Source organism: Ochotona princeps, chromosome 19 (assembly GCF_030435755.1).
Source record: "Ochotona princeps isolate mOchPri1 chromosome 19, mOchPri1.hap1, whole genome shotgun sequence".
Lineage (NCBI taxonomy): Eukaryota > Metazoa > Chordata > Mammalia > Lagomorpha > Ochotonidae > Ochotona > Ochotona princeps.
In genome coordinates, this window is record NC_080850.1 from 17689228 (window position 1) to 17704207 (window position 14980).

The window sequence follows — 14980 nt, forward strand, 5'->3', positions numbered from 1 at the left end:
TGTTTCTTCTCTTTTTGTAAAGACACAATTCCTCAGATTTAAGACCCACTCTAATCCAGTGTGAGTTCATCTTAATTACATCTGTAAAGATTCTAATTCCAAATAAAGCCATATTCCGAGGTTCCAGGTAGACATGAATTTTACGAGGACATAATTCAACCCACTATAGGAGGTTACCAAGGTGACAGTGGTAGGAGGCAGGCTCTCCTAGAAGCCTGCATTTCCTGTGACTATCATCGTGTCATGCAAACACGTCTAAACCAGATCTGAAAATCCTGAATTCTCAAGCCAACAGGGAAAGCTTCAGCAAATGTCTTTGCTGCCCAGAGCCTCAGCTGCTTCATGTGTTCGAGGGGGATAATGGCATCAATCCTACACCAACCCCCAGAGTTACTGTGCACATCAAAGTGATGAAAGCGTTAGCGGGTGGTAGGGTGCTGTCAGGTTAGACAGATATGTTAGTGGCTGTGAATCAACCATCACCCTCATGAGACATGAACGTTGCCGTGCCGTCACTGCTTTGGACCTGACCGTCTCCCTTTTTCTTCCCTAGGATCACTGCTTTTACCACGGAATGGTAAGGAAGGCAGAACAGTCCAGTGTCATACTCAGCACCTGCAGAGGAATTAGGTAAGAGACCCTGAAGCTGCAGGGGATGGGGATGACGATGACAATGGGGCACCAGGCACTCTCTCTAGAAATGATATCTTCTGCATAAGCAGGGCTAGCCTAAGGCAAAGAAGGAGTCTGTTGGTGGCTTGAGGAGGCTTAGAGAGAGGATATGATCAGCGGAAGGTTGTGCTGTGCCCTGGGGTCAACATGATGAGGAACTAGGATTGAACAGAAGGCAGAGGGCACAAGGAGAAAAGTGAGCTGGAGTGTTGACTAGGATTTCTGCAGGAAGGAAGGGGAGATGCATGGTAAGCAGGTTTAGGACTGACATTGAGTAATTTCAGCGGGCTTACTGTCCTGAGTTGTCTCATAACTGGCCCTGGAGTGATTAGGGCAAGTGGACAGTGGCCCAGCAAATAGAAGTCCAGTAGTTTACTTGCATTGGCCAGTATGGTACTTGATATGTTTTTTTACTGTCCCTAGGAGTTAACCCACCCTGAGAGGGACAGCCCCTTCCAGATCAGTAAGGCCAAAGATGTCAAATCAACAGAAGATAGAAATTAAGACTCTTGGTTAAAATTCTTCAAGTGGATAACTTTGAGCTTTTGTTCCTGCTTCTACTTAGTTCTTTCACAGCAGTTGTACCTAGATGTGGCAAACTAGAAAATGAACAGTTAGTGCAAAGAGCAAGTGGGAAGAGAAAGTCAAGGATAATTTTCAAGACAGCATCAATTGGGAGGTTCCAGCCAGACAGCAGTTTGGAGGGAATGACCTTTCTCTTTCAAAGCCAAACTGCTTGGGTTTGGGCCAGTGTACTGCAGTGTGCTATTAATGGTGTCACTTGTACAGTATGGATGAAAAGAATATACACTTGGCATTGTGAAGGTTAAAATGTTGTGAGTTACAAGACTAGCAGTCAGTAAGCTCTCAAGCTCTCACTTCTCCAGATATTGTCCACCGATGGGCAGCAACAACAGCACCTGGGAGGTTGTTTAAATGCTGTGTTTCTTGGGCTGGCATTGTGGTGTAGTGGGTTAAGATAATGCCTTGGATGGTTGTATTCTGTATGGGTACAACTTCAAGACTTAGCTACTCCACTTCCAATCCAGTTCCCTGCTCAAGACCTGGAAAAAGCAACAAAAGATGGCTCAAGTGTTTGGGCCCCTGAACCCAAGTGGGATGGAAGATCCCTTTCTCTCTCATTCTCTTTCTTCTCCCCTCCCTTTTACTCTGTAACTCTGCCTTTCAAAAAATAATTTTTTTTAATTTTGTTAAATTAAAATGTACTATCTTGACCCCACCCAGACCTATAGAGTTATCCCCCTACATTTTGTAGGATCTCTAGATGATTTGTGTACATGTTATAGCTTAAACCTGAGAATATGTGTCTTGAGAATTTGACCTATATCCCAAATATCTTTCTCTCTACTTGCCTGCCCTACTGCCCTAGTGCCTTGCAGACTGGGAACAGTGTATGTATGTTCAATGCAAGTTATTCAGATACTTTCCCCTCCTGTTCTTTTTAATTTTTTTTTTTGAAAAGGGATGATGAAGTGAAAAAACTGGATTCTAATAACTTATACTTACTGATTTTTTAAAAAAGATTTATTTATTTATTTATTTTTAAAGATTTATTTTTAATGGAAAGGCAGATTTACACAGAGAGGGAAATCTTCCATCCACGGATTCACTCCCCAAATAGCTGCAATAGCTGGATTTGAGCAGTTCCAAAGCCAGGAGCCAGGAACTTCTTCCCGGTCTCCCATGTGAGTACAGATTCCCCAAGGCTTTAGGCTATCTTCAGTTGCTCTCCCAGGCCATAAGCAGGGAGTTAGATGGGAAGTAGAGCAGCCAGGACACGAACCGGCACCCAGCTGGGATTCTGGCACTTGCAGTCTGAAGATTAGCCAATTGAGCCAGCAACTTCAGTGCTTGGGTTTTTATTATTATTATTATTATTATTAATTATTTTGCATTATGTGACAGTTTCATAGGCTCTGGGAATCCCCCCACCCCTCCCCCTCCCCTCCCCCCTGGTGGATTCCTCCACCTTGATGCAGTATTACAGTTCAAATTCAATCAGGATTCTTTCCTTGCATACGTATACCAAGCATAGAGTCCAGCTATTTGTTGTCCAGATGGGTTGAACAGTTTCTTGGGGAGACCATTTCTGGTCCGAAGTTAGAGCTGGTAGAATATCATCCCAGTCAATTAAGAGTCCCAATATAACATCAACAGCAGTTTGCAACATTATGGAATTGACATGATTGTGAGTAACCAGTATGTTAAAAAAAAAAATAAAATAAAATAAAAGCAAGTTCTTAACCACAACCTCTGATTAGCTCATTGACATTTCAATTTTAGTTTATATACAGGACCGGCTGCTATATACCTTAAAATGGCTATAAGGTACCATTCAGCTGTCTCGTGTCTATTTCATTTTAGTATTTAGCCATTTGTTGTGTTGAAGTATAATTGTGCTGATCTTGGCAGATTTTACGGTAATCTAGACTGGCTTGTAACTCTAACAAGACATTTGTCGACAATTAAGGTGCAGAACATTTTTTTTTGGGGGGGGGGTTGTGCAGGGAAATCCCCAACACCATGGTGAGGAGTGACTAATCTTTGTGTCCCACCCAGCGAGGCATGAGCCAATCCACGCCAGTTCTTTCCTATCAGATTCCAACAGTGCTTGGGTTTTGATTGCCTGTATTAAATGATGCCTGTACTCATCTGTACTAACAAACTGGTTCTGGGAGGGGTGGGGGAAGAAGCCCTGATTTGATTTTTTTTTTTTTAAGATTTATTCATTTTTATTGCAAGCCAGATATACAGAGAGGAGAGACAGAGAGGAAGATCTTCCGTCCGTTGATTCACTCCCAAAGTGACTGCAATGGCCGGAGCTGAGCCAATCTGAACCCAGGAGCTTCTTCCGGGTCTCCCACATGGGTGCAGGGTCCCAAGACTTTGGGCCATTCTCCACTGCTTTCCCAGGCCACATGCAGGAAGCTGGATTAGAACCAGCGCCCATATGGGATCCTGGTACATTCAAGGTGAGAAGTTGAGCTGCTAGGCCACTGTGCCAAACCCAAGAAGCCCTGGTTTGTAATGCTCCTTTCAGTATACTGGCAAAGATTGTCCTGTTGTGACCAATTACAAGTTCCCAGTATGCTGTTTGTTATTGAGCAGAGTTGGGAACATGTGCTTATGATTGGTTTTTGTGAGCTGATAGGAAGTACGCCCACGCCTGTGCACTCTTCCTCTCATGATTGATTGGTTAATTTAGTGATTGATTCTTTCTTTCATTAAATTAGGTGCTTACCATGCCCTACCCAGGAGAAGAAAAGACAGGCATTATGAACTCATTCTTGGAGCCTGTGGTCCTCATCTGTGAAATGAGCATGAGTGACAGGCATGGCACACTATTGTTCAGATATCTTGTTAATTCTGCAGCAGTCTGCAAAAATGCAGGATTCTTGTCATCTTGTAACAGTGAAACCAGGCTTACCATATTATCCAGGCTGCCTTATAAATCAAAGGCCCCTCTTGCTGCAGACCTCATGCTTCTGTGTCTGAAATGGGCCCTTCATCCTCTGCAAGGTTTCCTGGTGAGTTGGCCAAAAGGGATTAGGCAGGAAGCAGGCCTTGGCTAGGAGGCTATAATGGAGTGGCTCTAAATCCTTTGCTCAAGGGACTGACTAAGCTAAGCCAACTGGCCCTATGGTGCTGTTTACAGGCCCTGCTGCCAGCACCTGCAGTCCACAAGTAAACAAAAGTTCATCCCAAGAAGGTGGAGGGGGAACTTGCAGGTGTGACCCGCTTCTCTTGGCCTCTTCCTCTGTCCAGTCTGTCTGGATCAGTGGGAACTTGGCTTGGCTTCTTGTAAATCATTCCAGCAGCCGTGCTGACAGGGGGAAGCCAGGCAAGCCGTCCATGTGTTTCTGCTTTGCGTGCTTCCGTCTGGTGGGGTCCACCCGCCTTACTTTCCCAGCCTTCTCCCTGCTCACCTTAAGAAACCAAGGCTGTAGGCTGGCCTGATTTAAGAGCTGTTGGTGCCAGATGGTTCCCCTGGGACCCTGAAGAAGGAGCAGCTGCAAATGCAGCAGTGTTCAGATGCAGCATATTCAAGCTTAGGTCACTTCCCAAGGCTCATGAAGCCATACTGCCTGGGAGAACCAGTGCTATTATTCTTCCCTCTGTGTGAAAATGAATAGGACTTGTACTAGGTGAGATCTTAGGGCTGACGAGAAATTCAGCTGAGTTTCAACATGGTTGCTGGGCCCTTTATTCTTTGCAACTCAGTTCTTTGATCTAATCGAGTTAAAGAGGTAATATGTGAACTCAGGAAAAATACATTCAAATAGTGCAAAAGAGGGAATAAGGAAAGACAGATGTCTTACTCCAGATTTCTCCCTTCCCAGAGACAGCCACCATTAACAATTTCTCATATATCTCCTTAGGAATATTCCTAACGATGTCGTGTAATGTCTTGTGATTTTGTTTGGGCCCTAACCCCTTAGAAAATTGGATAGAAGTTATGGATATGTGTAAACTATGCCAGTGAAAGGTGCATACCACCTCGTTGAGGGATGTCAAGTCTCAAATGAAGGACTTGTGTAAATTTTTTTTTTGCCTGACTTCTTGCATCCACAAACACCTTGCTGACTCACTTACAGGTTTAACATCAGGATACATCATTATTGGTGGAGAATCTGAACAGTACTAGGCTCTGTGTCCTCAGCAAGAGGGGCACTTGATTGGTAAGCTGCTTATTCTGTGAGAAAAATGCTGATTAAAAATTATCACTTCCTAACTACTACAAGGTTAGCTGTTAAACACTCTATACTGGAGCATATAAACCAGGAAAAAATTATGCTGTCACGTACACCAATCCTATCCTCCATCTGCAATCACAGAGTTGAAACCCGTAATTATATAGATATCATTTTTATCCAAATAAAGTTATCAAATACATTTTTTCCCCCAGGTTAGCATTATGTCGGGTACACATAGAGCTATCTCATTCTTTCCATGACTGCATAGCATTTTTAGGTTTGTAAGTTTTCTGACTTGGAAAATCTCTCAAAAAGTTTTGCAGGGATATATTTGATAATTCATGCTTATATTATAGCAGCTCTGTCCTCAAAAAAGTGTAGCTTACACTTGCTGAAGTTCAAGTTTATGCCTGGTCCTTGGGCTCATATTCTGTGAAAGAGAGAGCTGTAGAGGGAATGTGAGGTTGGGAACCAATCAGATGTGTGCATGAAGACCCAGAATGAGTTGAAACTTGAACTTCAAGGGACCTGACTTCTCTTTTCTGGCTGTGTGATCTTGGTGTTTTCCTCTCCCCGTGTAATTTCCCCTTGTCTTTGGCCACTCTGGGGCCTCTCCAAGTGTGCAGAGTTGAGCGGAGTGAGAGGTGAAGAGTAGGACTGGCATTGGTTTCTCTGCCGTTGTCCATATCTACGCTCAAATAGCAAAATGACAGATTTATGATGGATTGTGAAGGACTATACTATTGTAATGATATAGGGGAAAGGATCTCCTAAGGATCTCAGGCCCGTAGGTTTCGAACTGACTGGTGAAAGCAGATAGCAGAGAGATTGGGCTGCGGGGTTGGTAAACTCTGGCTGCTGATTGATTACCTGGGTTATTTACTCTCTGTGAGTCTCAGCTTCCTTGTCTACCAAATGGGACTCTTAGAATGTTGGTGTGGGGATGAAATATCAATAGCTGTGAACACAGTTGCTGGCACTTGGTTAGCTCTTGGGAGGAGGGATGTGAAGGTGAAAAGTTGCCTCATGCTTCCCGTGTGTCTGCTCATCCCCAGGGAACTGGAGTCTTCCTTCAAATAGGCCACTGGGAAGCAGCTGACAACACCTTGAAAGAGAGTTGCTAGTCCAGTCATTTGTAGCTGTCTGCTAACTGGGGGTCTCCTTCTCACTCCATGGGACTTGTGTAGAGGCTGTGTAAGGTCAGGGTTATAGTGTAGGACCTAATACCCTGTTGGGTGTTGTAGGGGTACTAACCTTACTCTTGTGACCTGTGTGGTTAGTGAATTAAGCTTGTTAGTCCTTAGTGTCCCCGTTTTGGTACAGTGTAATATATGCAAGGGTCATAGAAGCTGCTGTGAATGATGTAAGGCTCACCTCAGTGCTGGTCTGTTGCAAAGGCTTGATAACTTATGGCCATTATAATTACTGTTCAGAACACATCAAACCTTGGCTTGACCTCTGTCCTCTTTGGCTTAGAGGCTCGTCAAAGTGATGCTGGCTCCTGGAACTTTCCACTCGCCTGGTGTCGTCTCTGTAACTACAGCCCAGGGCACACAGAGCCATTGGTTGTTTCGTGGTCCAGAGCCTCTGTTTCAACATTTGGGACTGTTAGGGGAAACTGAGGTGATGGCAGAGGGCTTGGTCCTCTGTGCTGAGAAGATAACTTGGGCTCAGGATGCCCTCGGTGACTCCTGTCTCTGCCCTTTCCTGTCTGGATTAGGGAGTGGACATGACCCTTGCCCTTGGCTCCACTCCTATGCTCAGCTGTTCAGGGAGCACCTTGGGCACTGGTCCAGGGGCAGGTGGGAACTGGATTGCTGTGTCAGCCTGGGTGAGGCAGCTTGGAAGTCGTCAGGCTCCTGGCACTGGCTTGAGGCCCTACCGGGTTCTGGGCAGCGCTGCTGCTCACCAGAGCCTGGTGCTGACTTTTCTGACAGATCACAGGCTCCTCCCAAAGGGAATACCTGGGCAGGGACCCCTAGGGGCTTGTGGTGTGAGTGGAAGCCAAGACAGCCTATGAGGGACCCTGCCAGTTTACAGGAGTTATTCCAACCTGCTGGAGTGGGACAGCCTGGCTAGGGTGCTGGAGCTCCCTAACGCTTATCGGAGCTTCCCCCTTCCTGGCATTTTGGGCATGTCCCCTGACTGCAGTATTCCTCTTACTGTGTCAAGGAGGCTTCTGCTCACCCTTACGTTGATTGTCTGTAACACCCATGGGTCCCAGTTCATGGCGCTCGTTCTCCCTGAACCTAAGTAAAGCCTCGGAGGCCTTGTGGATGTGGCAACACTCAGTCCCTCGTGTGAAGGGTGATGCAACCTTGCTCTCTCTCGGGGGTTGTAGTGACTTAGCCCCTACCCAGGGCAGGGCCTTGATCTTGCTCACTTCTCCATCCTCAGCAACCAGCAGATATCTATGAAATGAATGATTGTCCTCCACTAGACACAAAATACCGTTCTCCGCCTACTGTGCCCATGCCCCTATCCACAGGTTCTGTATCTGTGGATTCAAGCTGTCACAGACTGAAAATACTCCATAAAATCTTGGTCTGTATGGAATACCTGCAGACTTTCTTCTTTGTTGTTATTCAGTATTACAACTCCTTACCTTAAGTAACCAAAGGGTGATTTAAAGTATATGGAAGGGTGTGCAGAGGCTGTATGCCAATGCATTTTCTAAGCAGGGATTTCAACATTGCATGTATTTGGATTTCTTCAGGGGTCCTGAAACTAATCCCCTGTGGGAAATAACTAACAGGTGGTATTATGTCTAGGACAGAATACAAACAAAAGAGATGGGAATGGACATACATCTTTATTCTGACTTCAAAGCTAGAATGCGTAGCCATAGGAATGAAAGTATTGTCGCACATTTGGTTGGGGATGTATGTCACTTCCCCCCGATAACTCATTCAGGGCCATGGGGGAGGAGTGTCATCCGTCAGTGATGCTCTGCTGCTAACCACGGCTTACAGGCACAAGAACACTTGCCTTTCCCTTGAGTCATGCAAGTAATTAGTAATAGTAAATTATCACTTCTGTTTTTAGGCACAAGGAAAGCAAGACTTAGAGTGGTTTTTGACATGCATTGAAGAGCATTGTGTGTTGAGGCTAGGTCTAGAACCTGGATTTCCCCTCTTGCAGAGCAGGGATCATTCTCTGGCCATTGTGCTTAACACTGCTTTTTCATTGTACTTATAAAGCTTTGACTTGTGATTTGTCATATGCAGTGTTTGAGTTTTAGAATTTAGATTCCTGCCATCCTTAAAAATATCAGCCATGCTAGGTGCTGCCTTTCTAGAACACTTTGAGCTCTTCTAGCCTAGAGATTCTTAACCTGAGCTCCATGAGCTGAGATGCAAGAACTCTGTGAGGTTGTGCACCACAGTTACATGGCTCCAGAGATGAGGTCTGAGCTTGCTCTCATTGTCATAGAGGAGTGCATGGCCTCATGAGAAGGTTGAGGATCAAGGGTGAAAATCAACTCTGCCATTTTGCAGACAGGGGAACTGATGCCTAAGCAAGGAAATTTTCTGGAACCATAATCTTTGACCAGAAATTTTATTTCTCCTGTCAACAGAGGACTGATTGTGATGAACAGTAACCTCAGCTACATCATCGAGCCCGTTCCTGACCGTGAGGGCCAACACCTAATTTACAGATCTGAACATCTCAAGCTGCCCCCAGGGAACTGTGGGTTGGAGCATTCCACGCTCACCACCAGGGACTGGCTCCTTCAGTTTACACAGCAGACCAAGAAACGACCTCGCAGGGTGAGTTTTGAGGCCCTTGGTGCAGGACTCAACTGGGCATAGGCTTGTCTTGTTGAGGGACCCTCATTTCAAATCTCTGTCTGTCTGCATTGAAGCAGAGCGGCTAAGAAGGAAGAAAGAACTTTCGTATCTTTTTCTAAGTCATTATTGAGTGTGGTTAGCAACGTCTTTGAAAGATAATGTCATTCTATTTGAAAGACTGTGAGATGCTGATTTCAGAAACATTAGAAAGGCTAAGTATATATGCCCATATGTATGTCTGCTTTTGGAATAGCCACTTCACCATATGCATAAAATGATTGAATTTACTTATACTAAAAATAAAGGTGCATGGTTTAAAGGTTATTTAGGGGGGAAAAAACAAATTGGGAATTTTCTTCATGCTATTTTGGCCTCTGTTCTGCCTCTATCAGCTGGTAGAGTGCCTTATCTTTTCAGAATAAAGGACCAGATACCAAATTCCAGGGAAGCTTCCAGTAATCACCAAATGGTGACATGAGGTGTAGGGAGTGTGATGGTGGCAACAACCAGGACTCAATCTCTAGTGCCCAGATTCAAAGTAAATAAGTAGGCGCAATGTTCACTAACCAGCTCCATTTCTTAGCAGTTGTTTTTTTGTTGAGGCCAAGCCTACCACTTTTGCAGGTCTGATCTGCTTCTGTCTCTTTCTCAGATGAAAAGGGAAGATTTAAACTCCATGAAGTATGTGGAGCTTTACCTCGTAGCCGACTATGCAGAGGTAAGGGGTTTTAACAGAAAAACTGTTGTCTTGATAGCTCCCTGTCCAGGTTGTGAGCTCCATCAGGGAAATGCTGGCACATGTATCTTTCTCTGCTTTGCCATATGATTTTGCCATATGATTAAATCTGACCAAGAGCTCTTTTTGCCATTTAAACATAGTCGGAAGAATAAACCCCATGAAATAAGGAAAAGTTTCTACTATTTTTTTACATTAATTAGGTAGAAAATCAGGACAGTTACCTGGATTTAGCATTTCTTAGAGAGTGTCCATAGATGTGTAGGTTCTGATGTTAATTCTTGTGGAGGAATAGTCCATGAATTTGTTAAAGAAGTTTTAAAAATCTTTTTGCAAATCCAGGTTTCTTTTTTCATTATCATGTTCTTACTCACTTATGGATCTGCTTTGATCAGCCTGTTGGAGCCAAATGAGGACATTATGCTTTGGTCCCCAGACTGGCAGTGCCAGTGACCCCTGGGAAGTTGTCAAAAATGCAAATCCTTGGACTCCACTTGAAACCTACTGAGTCTTCAGCTATCAGGGCACAGTCCTGTGCTTTAGCAGGACCTGTGTGTGACTCTGCTGCACAGGCAAACTTGAGAATGACAGCTTCTCATCCTGTGCTCTGTAAACTTGACAGCTCCAAGGTCTGATGAACACTCACCTAGCTCAATCATCCCTTTTATTCACTCATCAGGAGACCTTAGTTCTCTGTCACAGGTCAGGCACAGTGCTTAACACCAAGAGACATGGCCTCTAGGAGTCAGACCCACTCTTGGCATCACAAAGTGTGACCGCCACTCAGATGACTATTTGGGAGATGAGAGTGCAGAGGGTGGGGATTGTGTGTCTTCTGTCTCCTGATTTACAACGTCACAGCAAACCTTGGGAGGTACAGCATTTGCTCAGTGCACCTCCCTGAGTGGGATGTCGTTTTGGGCTGTGCTCGTGCTGCAGGCCAGAGGATGTCCAGTCCTCCTGACCCAGCTCCCAACAGGGTTGTGGTTCCCACAGATACTTGGCTAAGGGGCTGCTGTTTTCCCAGTCCTGGCCTCCTTTCCAGCAGCTGAAGGCTCTGAGTGATTCCTGGGTGTCTGAGGGTGGGAGATGGACCAAGTTGGTCTGAGTTCTCAGGCTCATGAGTCAGCCCCACTCCACCTCACACTAGGACCTCCCCTGGGGGCCTCGCATCTGTCCTCAGCAGACAGAAGCATGTGCTTGACAATGAATTAATGCACAAGGATGGAAGACAAGCGAGGGGAAGCTGTTTTGTTGATTTACAACCTGCTGTGGAGACAGGACAGCTGTCTCCTCTGGGCACTGGAGTCAGAGATGGGAGGAACAGCTGTGCCTGAAGAATGTCATCCGTGGCAGGCACGAGCAGGCAGGGCCTCTGGGGTTGATTCAGGAAATGGAGTAAGGTGGTGCTGTAGTTTGAATGTGATTTACACTCCCAAGTTTACATCAGTGATGTTTAATTTCCAAGGGCTTGAGTTAATGAGATGAAGCAGATAGACATTTAATCTCAGTGTGGCATGAGGACTTTAAAAAGTGATTGGATTAGGTTTGGTGGGAGGGAGTGGGCCTCTAATTAAATCTGGGTGGCCCCATTAAAGTGGGAGAAAGACCACACAGACATGGAGACACTGGCAATCCCACCACACCTGGATGCAGTGCAGCTTAGAGAAGCCCTTGCCAAAGCTGGCATCAAGCCATTTGGACTGTGAACCTCCACAACCATAAGTCAAAAGACCCCTCTTGTTTTGACACAGTAGCCTGCTTCTGGTGTCTTGTTATAGTAGTGAAAACTGGCTCATGCAGAGGAGATGGGGAAGCTGTAAGCATGACCCATGAAGGACTTTCCTGATAGTTGAGGCCAAGTAGGGAACTGCAAAGGGACAGGGCTGCCCCATCTTGTACTTCTGGCATCACCTAGAAAAGGTAAGGTTGAGAGAGTCCTTCGTTATGCCCAGTCTGCACACCACAGCCCATGGCCAAACACAGCCCACCAAGTGTTGCTATAACGCTGGAATGCATCTGTGCCGATTGGTTGCTATAGCTGCTTCTGAGCTATGCAGGTGGAGCTGAGTAATTGTTCTAGAGATCACATGGCCCACAAAGCTGGAGAATATTTACTTCCGAGCTATGTGCAAAAAAATACCCCTGATACTCCTGCTTCTAACCATTCTGGATGACACGGTGCACTCGTTACACCACGGTGTTCCTTGTCAGGCAGTCATTTGATGATAGGATTAATGTATTTGAAAGACAGTGAAATTTGATCCTGATGTTCTAATAAATATTTACTGGAAAATGGAAATGTTACAACACTTCTGTGCCATGAGACCAATTTAGAAGTGGGAGGCAACTATAATGAGAAACTTCTGAATTCAAACCTTGGAAAAGTCTAAGTCACAGGGTATCACCCTGAATTTAACTCTGTCCAAAGGAGGGGTGAGCGTGAGATTCTCTGTTGGTGAGTGAATGTCCAAAAATAGTAGGAAGAGGGGAAAGAGTGGATTTCTTCCCTGTGTCAGGACACAACCCCAGGCTGTTTCATTTGTCTAATCTTTGGGCTTCTTACTTCAGTGTTCTCATAGGATGGAGAAGAGAAAGAAAGTCAAGGTTTGGAATTGAAGTGACAGTATCTAGGGTAAATTAGACATCCAGTTTCTGTGTAACAACGGCAGGGTTTAGAACATTCAAGAACTCTAAGTGGTGCTTATAGCAGACTTTGTCTTTACATGCTGAGCTTTCCTTCACTATTGTAGTTGAATGAGATCTATCCTTTTGAGGCAGGAATACAGTAAATAAGAGACTTGTTTTCTAATGTGTCCTAATGTGCCCATGTAGACATTGCTTATTGAGGACAGCACACATTGCTGTGCTAAGTTAGAAATGTCTGGTGTTAGTCTGATGCAGTCCCAGAATTCTTGTGACCCAGGGGAGGCACTGTCAATCAATCTGAGTGGTAGGCAAGATGAATCCATTTGCTGTCTTTTGGTTGTGTTGGCTGCTCCAGTCGTGTCAATCACATGGTCTTCCACTGCGGCTAGTTCTGTCCAAATTTCCTTGGCAAGTTTTCTCAGCTAGTTTCAACTTCATGGTTCTTGAATGTGATCTTCTAGTCCTCTCTCTGCTTTCATCGATGCCTGTTTACGTGAAGACTAAGATCTCATGCTGCTGTGTATCCTACTTAGTGCTAATCACATTGCCTTGTCCATGGAAAATTGGTCAATAACAGCTTTACTGGTGTTGACTGACCACAGGTAGGGATGCACAGTGAGATCTCTGTGATGGTGGTTTCATGTTGAGCTTATGGCTAAGGCAAGGATCAAATTGGTCCTTCTGATTCCCAGTGGGAGGCTGCCAGAAGTCTTGCAAGTTGAAGGAATGGAGAATGAGCCTTACTTCACTGGTTGGAGGAAGCCATTCTGTTCACTGCATAGCTATTGCATACCTGCCATATTCCTTGCATTGAACTAATGGTTGATGACACTAAGGTAATATGGCTCAGGTTATGCCTTCCCCCAAAGCTGCTCTGTGGTAGGGAAGAAAGTTGCATGGGAAGAAAGTTGCATAGAAAGGACAACTTACAGAAGACAACAGGAAAGTCAGAACAAATTCAGCGATAAGTAAGAGGGAAGAGGAAGGGTCTTGGGAGAAGTTCTGAATTCTCACCTGAATCTTCTTCTATTTAGTTTCTGAAGAACCGACTAGACCAGGACGCTACCAAACGCAAGCTCATGGAGATCGCCAACTATGTTGATAAGGTGAGACCAGGTGTGTACATGGTTGGAAGTATGCTGTCACCTCAGAGGAGTTATAGAACAGGGGATCCAGTGCCACCTGAGCTGCCTTCTGCGGATTGGCTGCCCCCAGCCCATTTAGAAAAGGGAATGAACAAGGCCTTGAGGGCCCAGGGTGACCGTGACAGTGCCCTGAGCCCTGTAGCCTTGAGCAAGTAACTCATCTTTGGGTTGCAGTTTTTGGAGTTTTCATTTACAAAATAGAAGAGTCAGCTTAAATAAATGATTTTCAATTATTTTAAGATTTTAATTTTTTAGGTTTTTTTCTGGTGGAAGCCCTTTTTTTTCTTGGAATGAAATCTAGTGTCAGTGTCCAATGTAAAAGTCAGATGACCACAACTGCTCTATGCCAAAACAGAGTTGAGCTGACAGAGCATTGCTCCCCCTTGCTCTCAACCACTTCTTGGAACCCCTGCAGAACCTAGGGGTAGAAAAACCTACTTTTAAAAGGTTTCCTTCTAGGCATAAATCTCTGGGAGTCCCTGATTTGGGAAAGAATTGAGTAGGTCAGGCTGAGAAAGCAATACAACTTTAATATTGTAAAATCGGGAAATTGGGGCCATTGGTAAATCCATCTTCAAGCTACTTATTGTTTCACAGGAAAACTGTGAGAATGCTTTCCCTGGGTCAAAACCTTTGACAACACAGTCTTTGGAAATATTCAAGCTTTCCAATGCTAGTAGAACAAAGTGGTTTGAATTTGGAAACATTTTGTGTATATGAAAGAGGTCATTTATTATAACAACCAGAAAATGCAACCTAGAATAACAATAGCTTCTTGGTGGGCTAGAAATGCATAGTGTTAAGAAGTAGATTTGCAGTGTGTTTTGGGTCACAAGTATCCTTGAGTGTGTGATAACATTAATTGTACAACTTAGAACACTCAGCCAATCAATTTTTTTTTCTTGAACACTAAAGGATGAAGAAGGAACTTATGATATATTTTTATGTGTATTAACAAGCAAATTTGGTTATGTTCTGAAGTCATCACGTGTGAAATTTTCTGCCTCATGTTTTTGTTCTGTCCTGGAAGGCTCTGGAAACAGATCAGTGACAATGATAGGTGAAAGTCAAACACTGGCATTTCCTGGAAGGAAGGACCCTGGGGACACTGTCCAGTACTCTCTCTAGCTCCCAAATCATCCAACAACAATATTTAAATGATCCCGCAACCCAAACACTCAACATCTGGTAAAGCAAGGAAAATTTATTTCCCTGGGAATGAGTGGAAGGTGGAACCTGCTGCCACCCCTGTGTCATCATCCATTGTTGTAG

General features: G+C 44.7%; 1 protein-coding gene across 2 annotated transcripts in view; it reads left to right on the plus strand.

Annotated features, from left to right (window-relative positions):
• Positions 1–14980, plus strand: part of ADAM19 (ADAM metallopeptidase domain 19) — an 85724-nt gene that overhangs the window by 44181 nt on the left and 26563 nt on the right. For both annotated transcript variants that reach the window (XM_004587495.2, XM_058677370.1), the window contains 4 exons: positions 554–630; positions 8965–9157; positions 9831–9896; positions 13598–13669. In XM_004587495.2, the coding sequence (XP_004587552.2) occupies positions 554–630; positions 8965–9157; positions 9831–9896; positions 13598–13669 (408 nt within the window). The remainder of the gene's footprint in view (positions 1–553; positions 631–8964; positions 9158–9830; positions 9897–13597; positions 13670–14980) is intronic.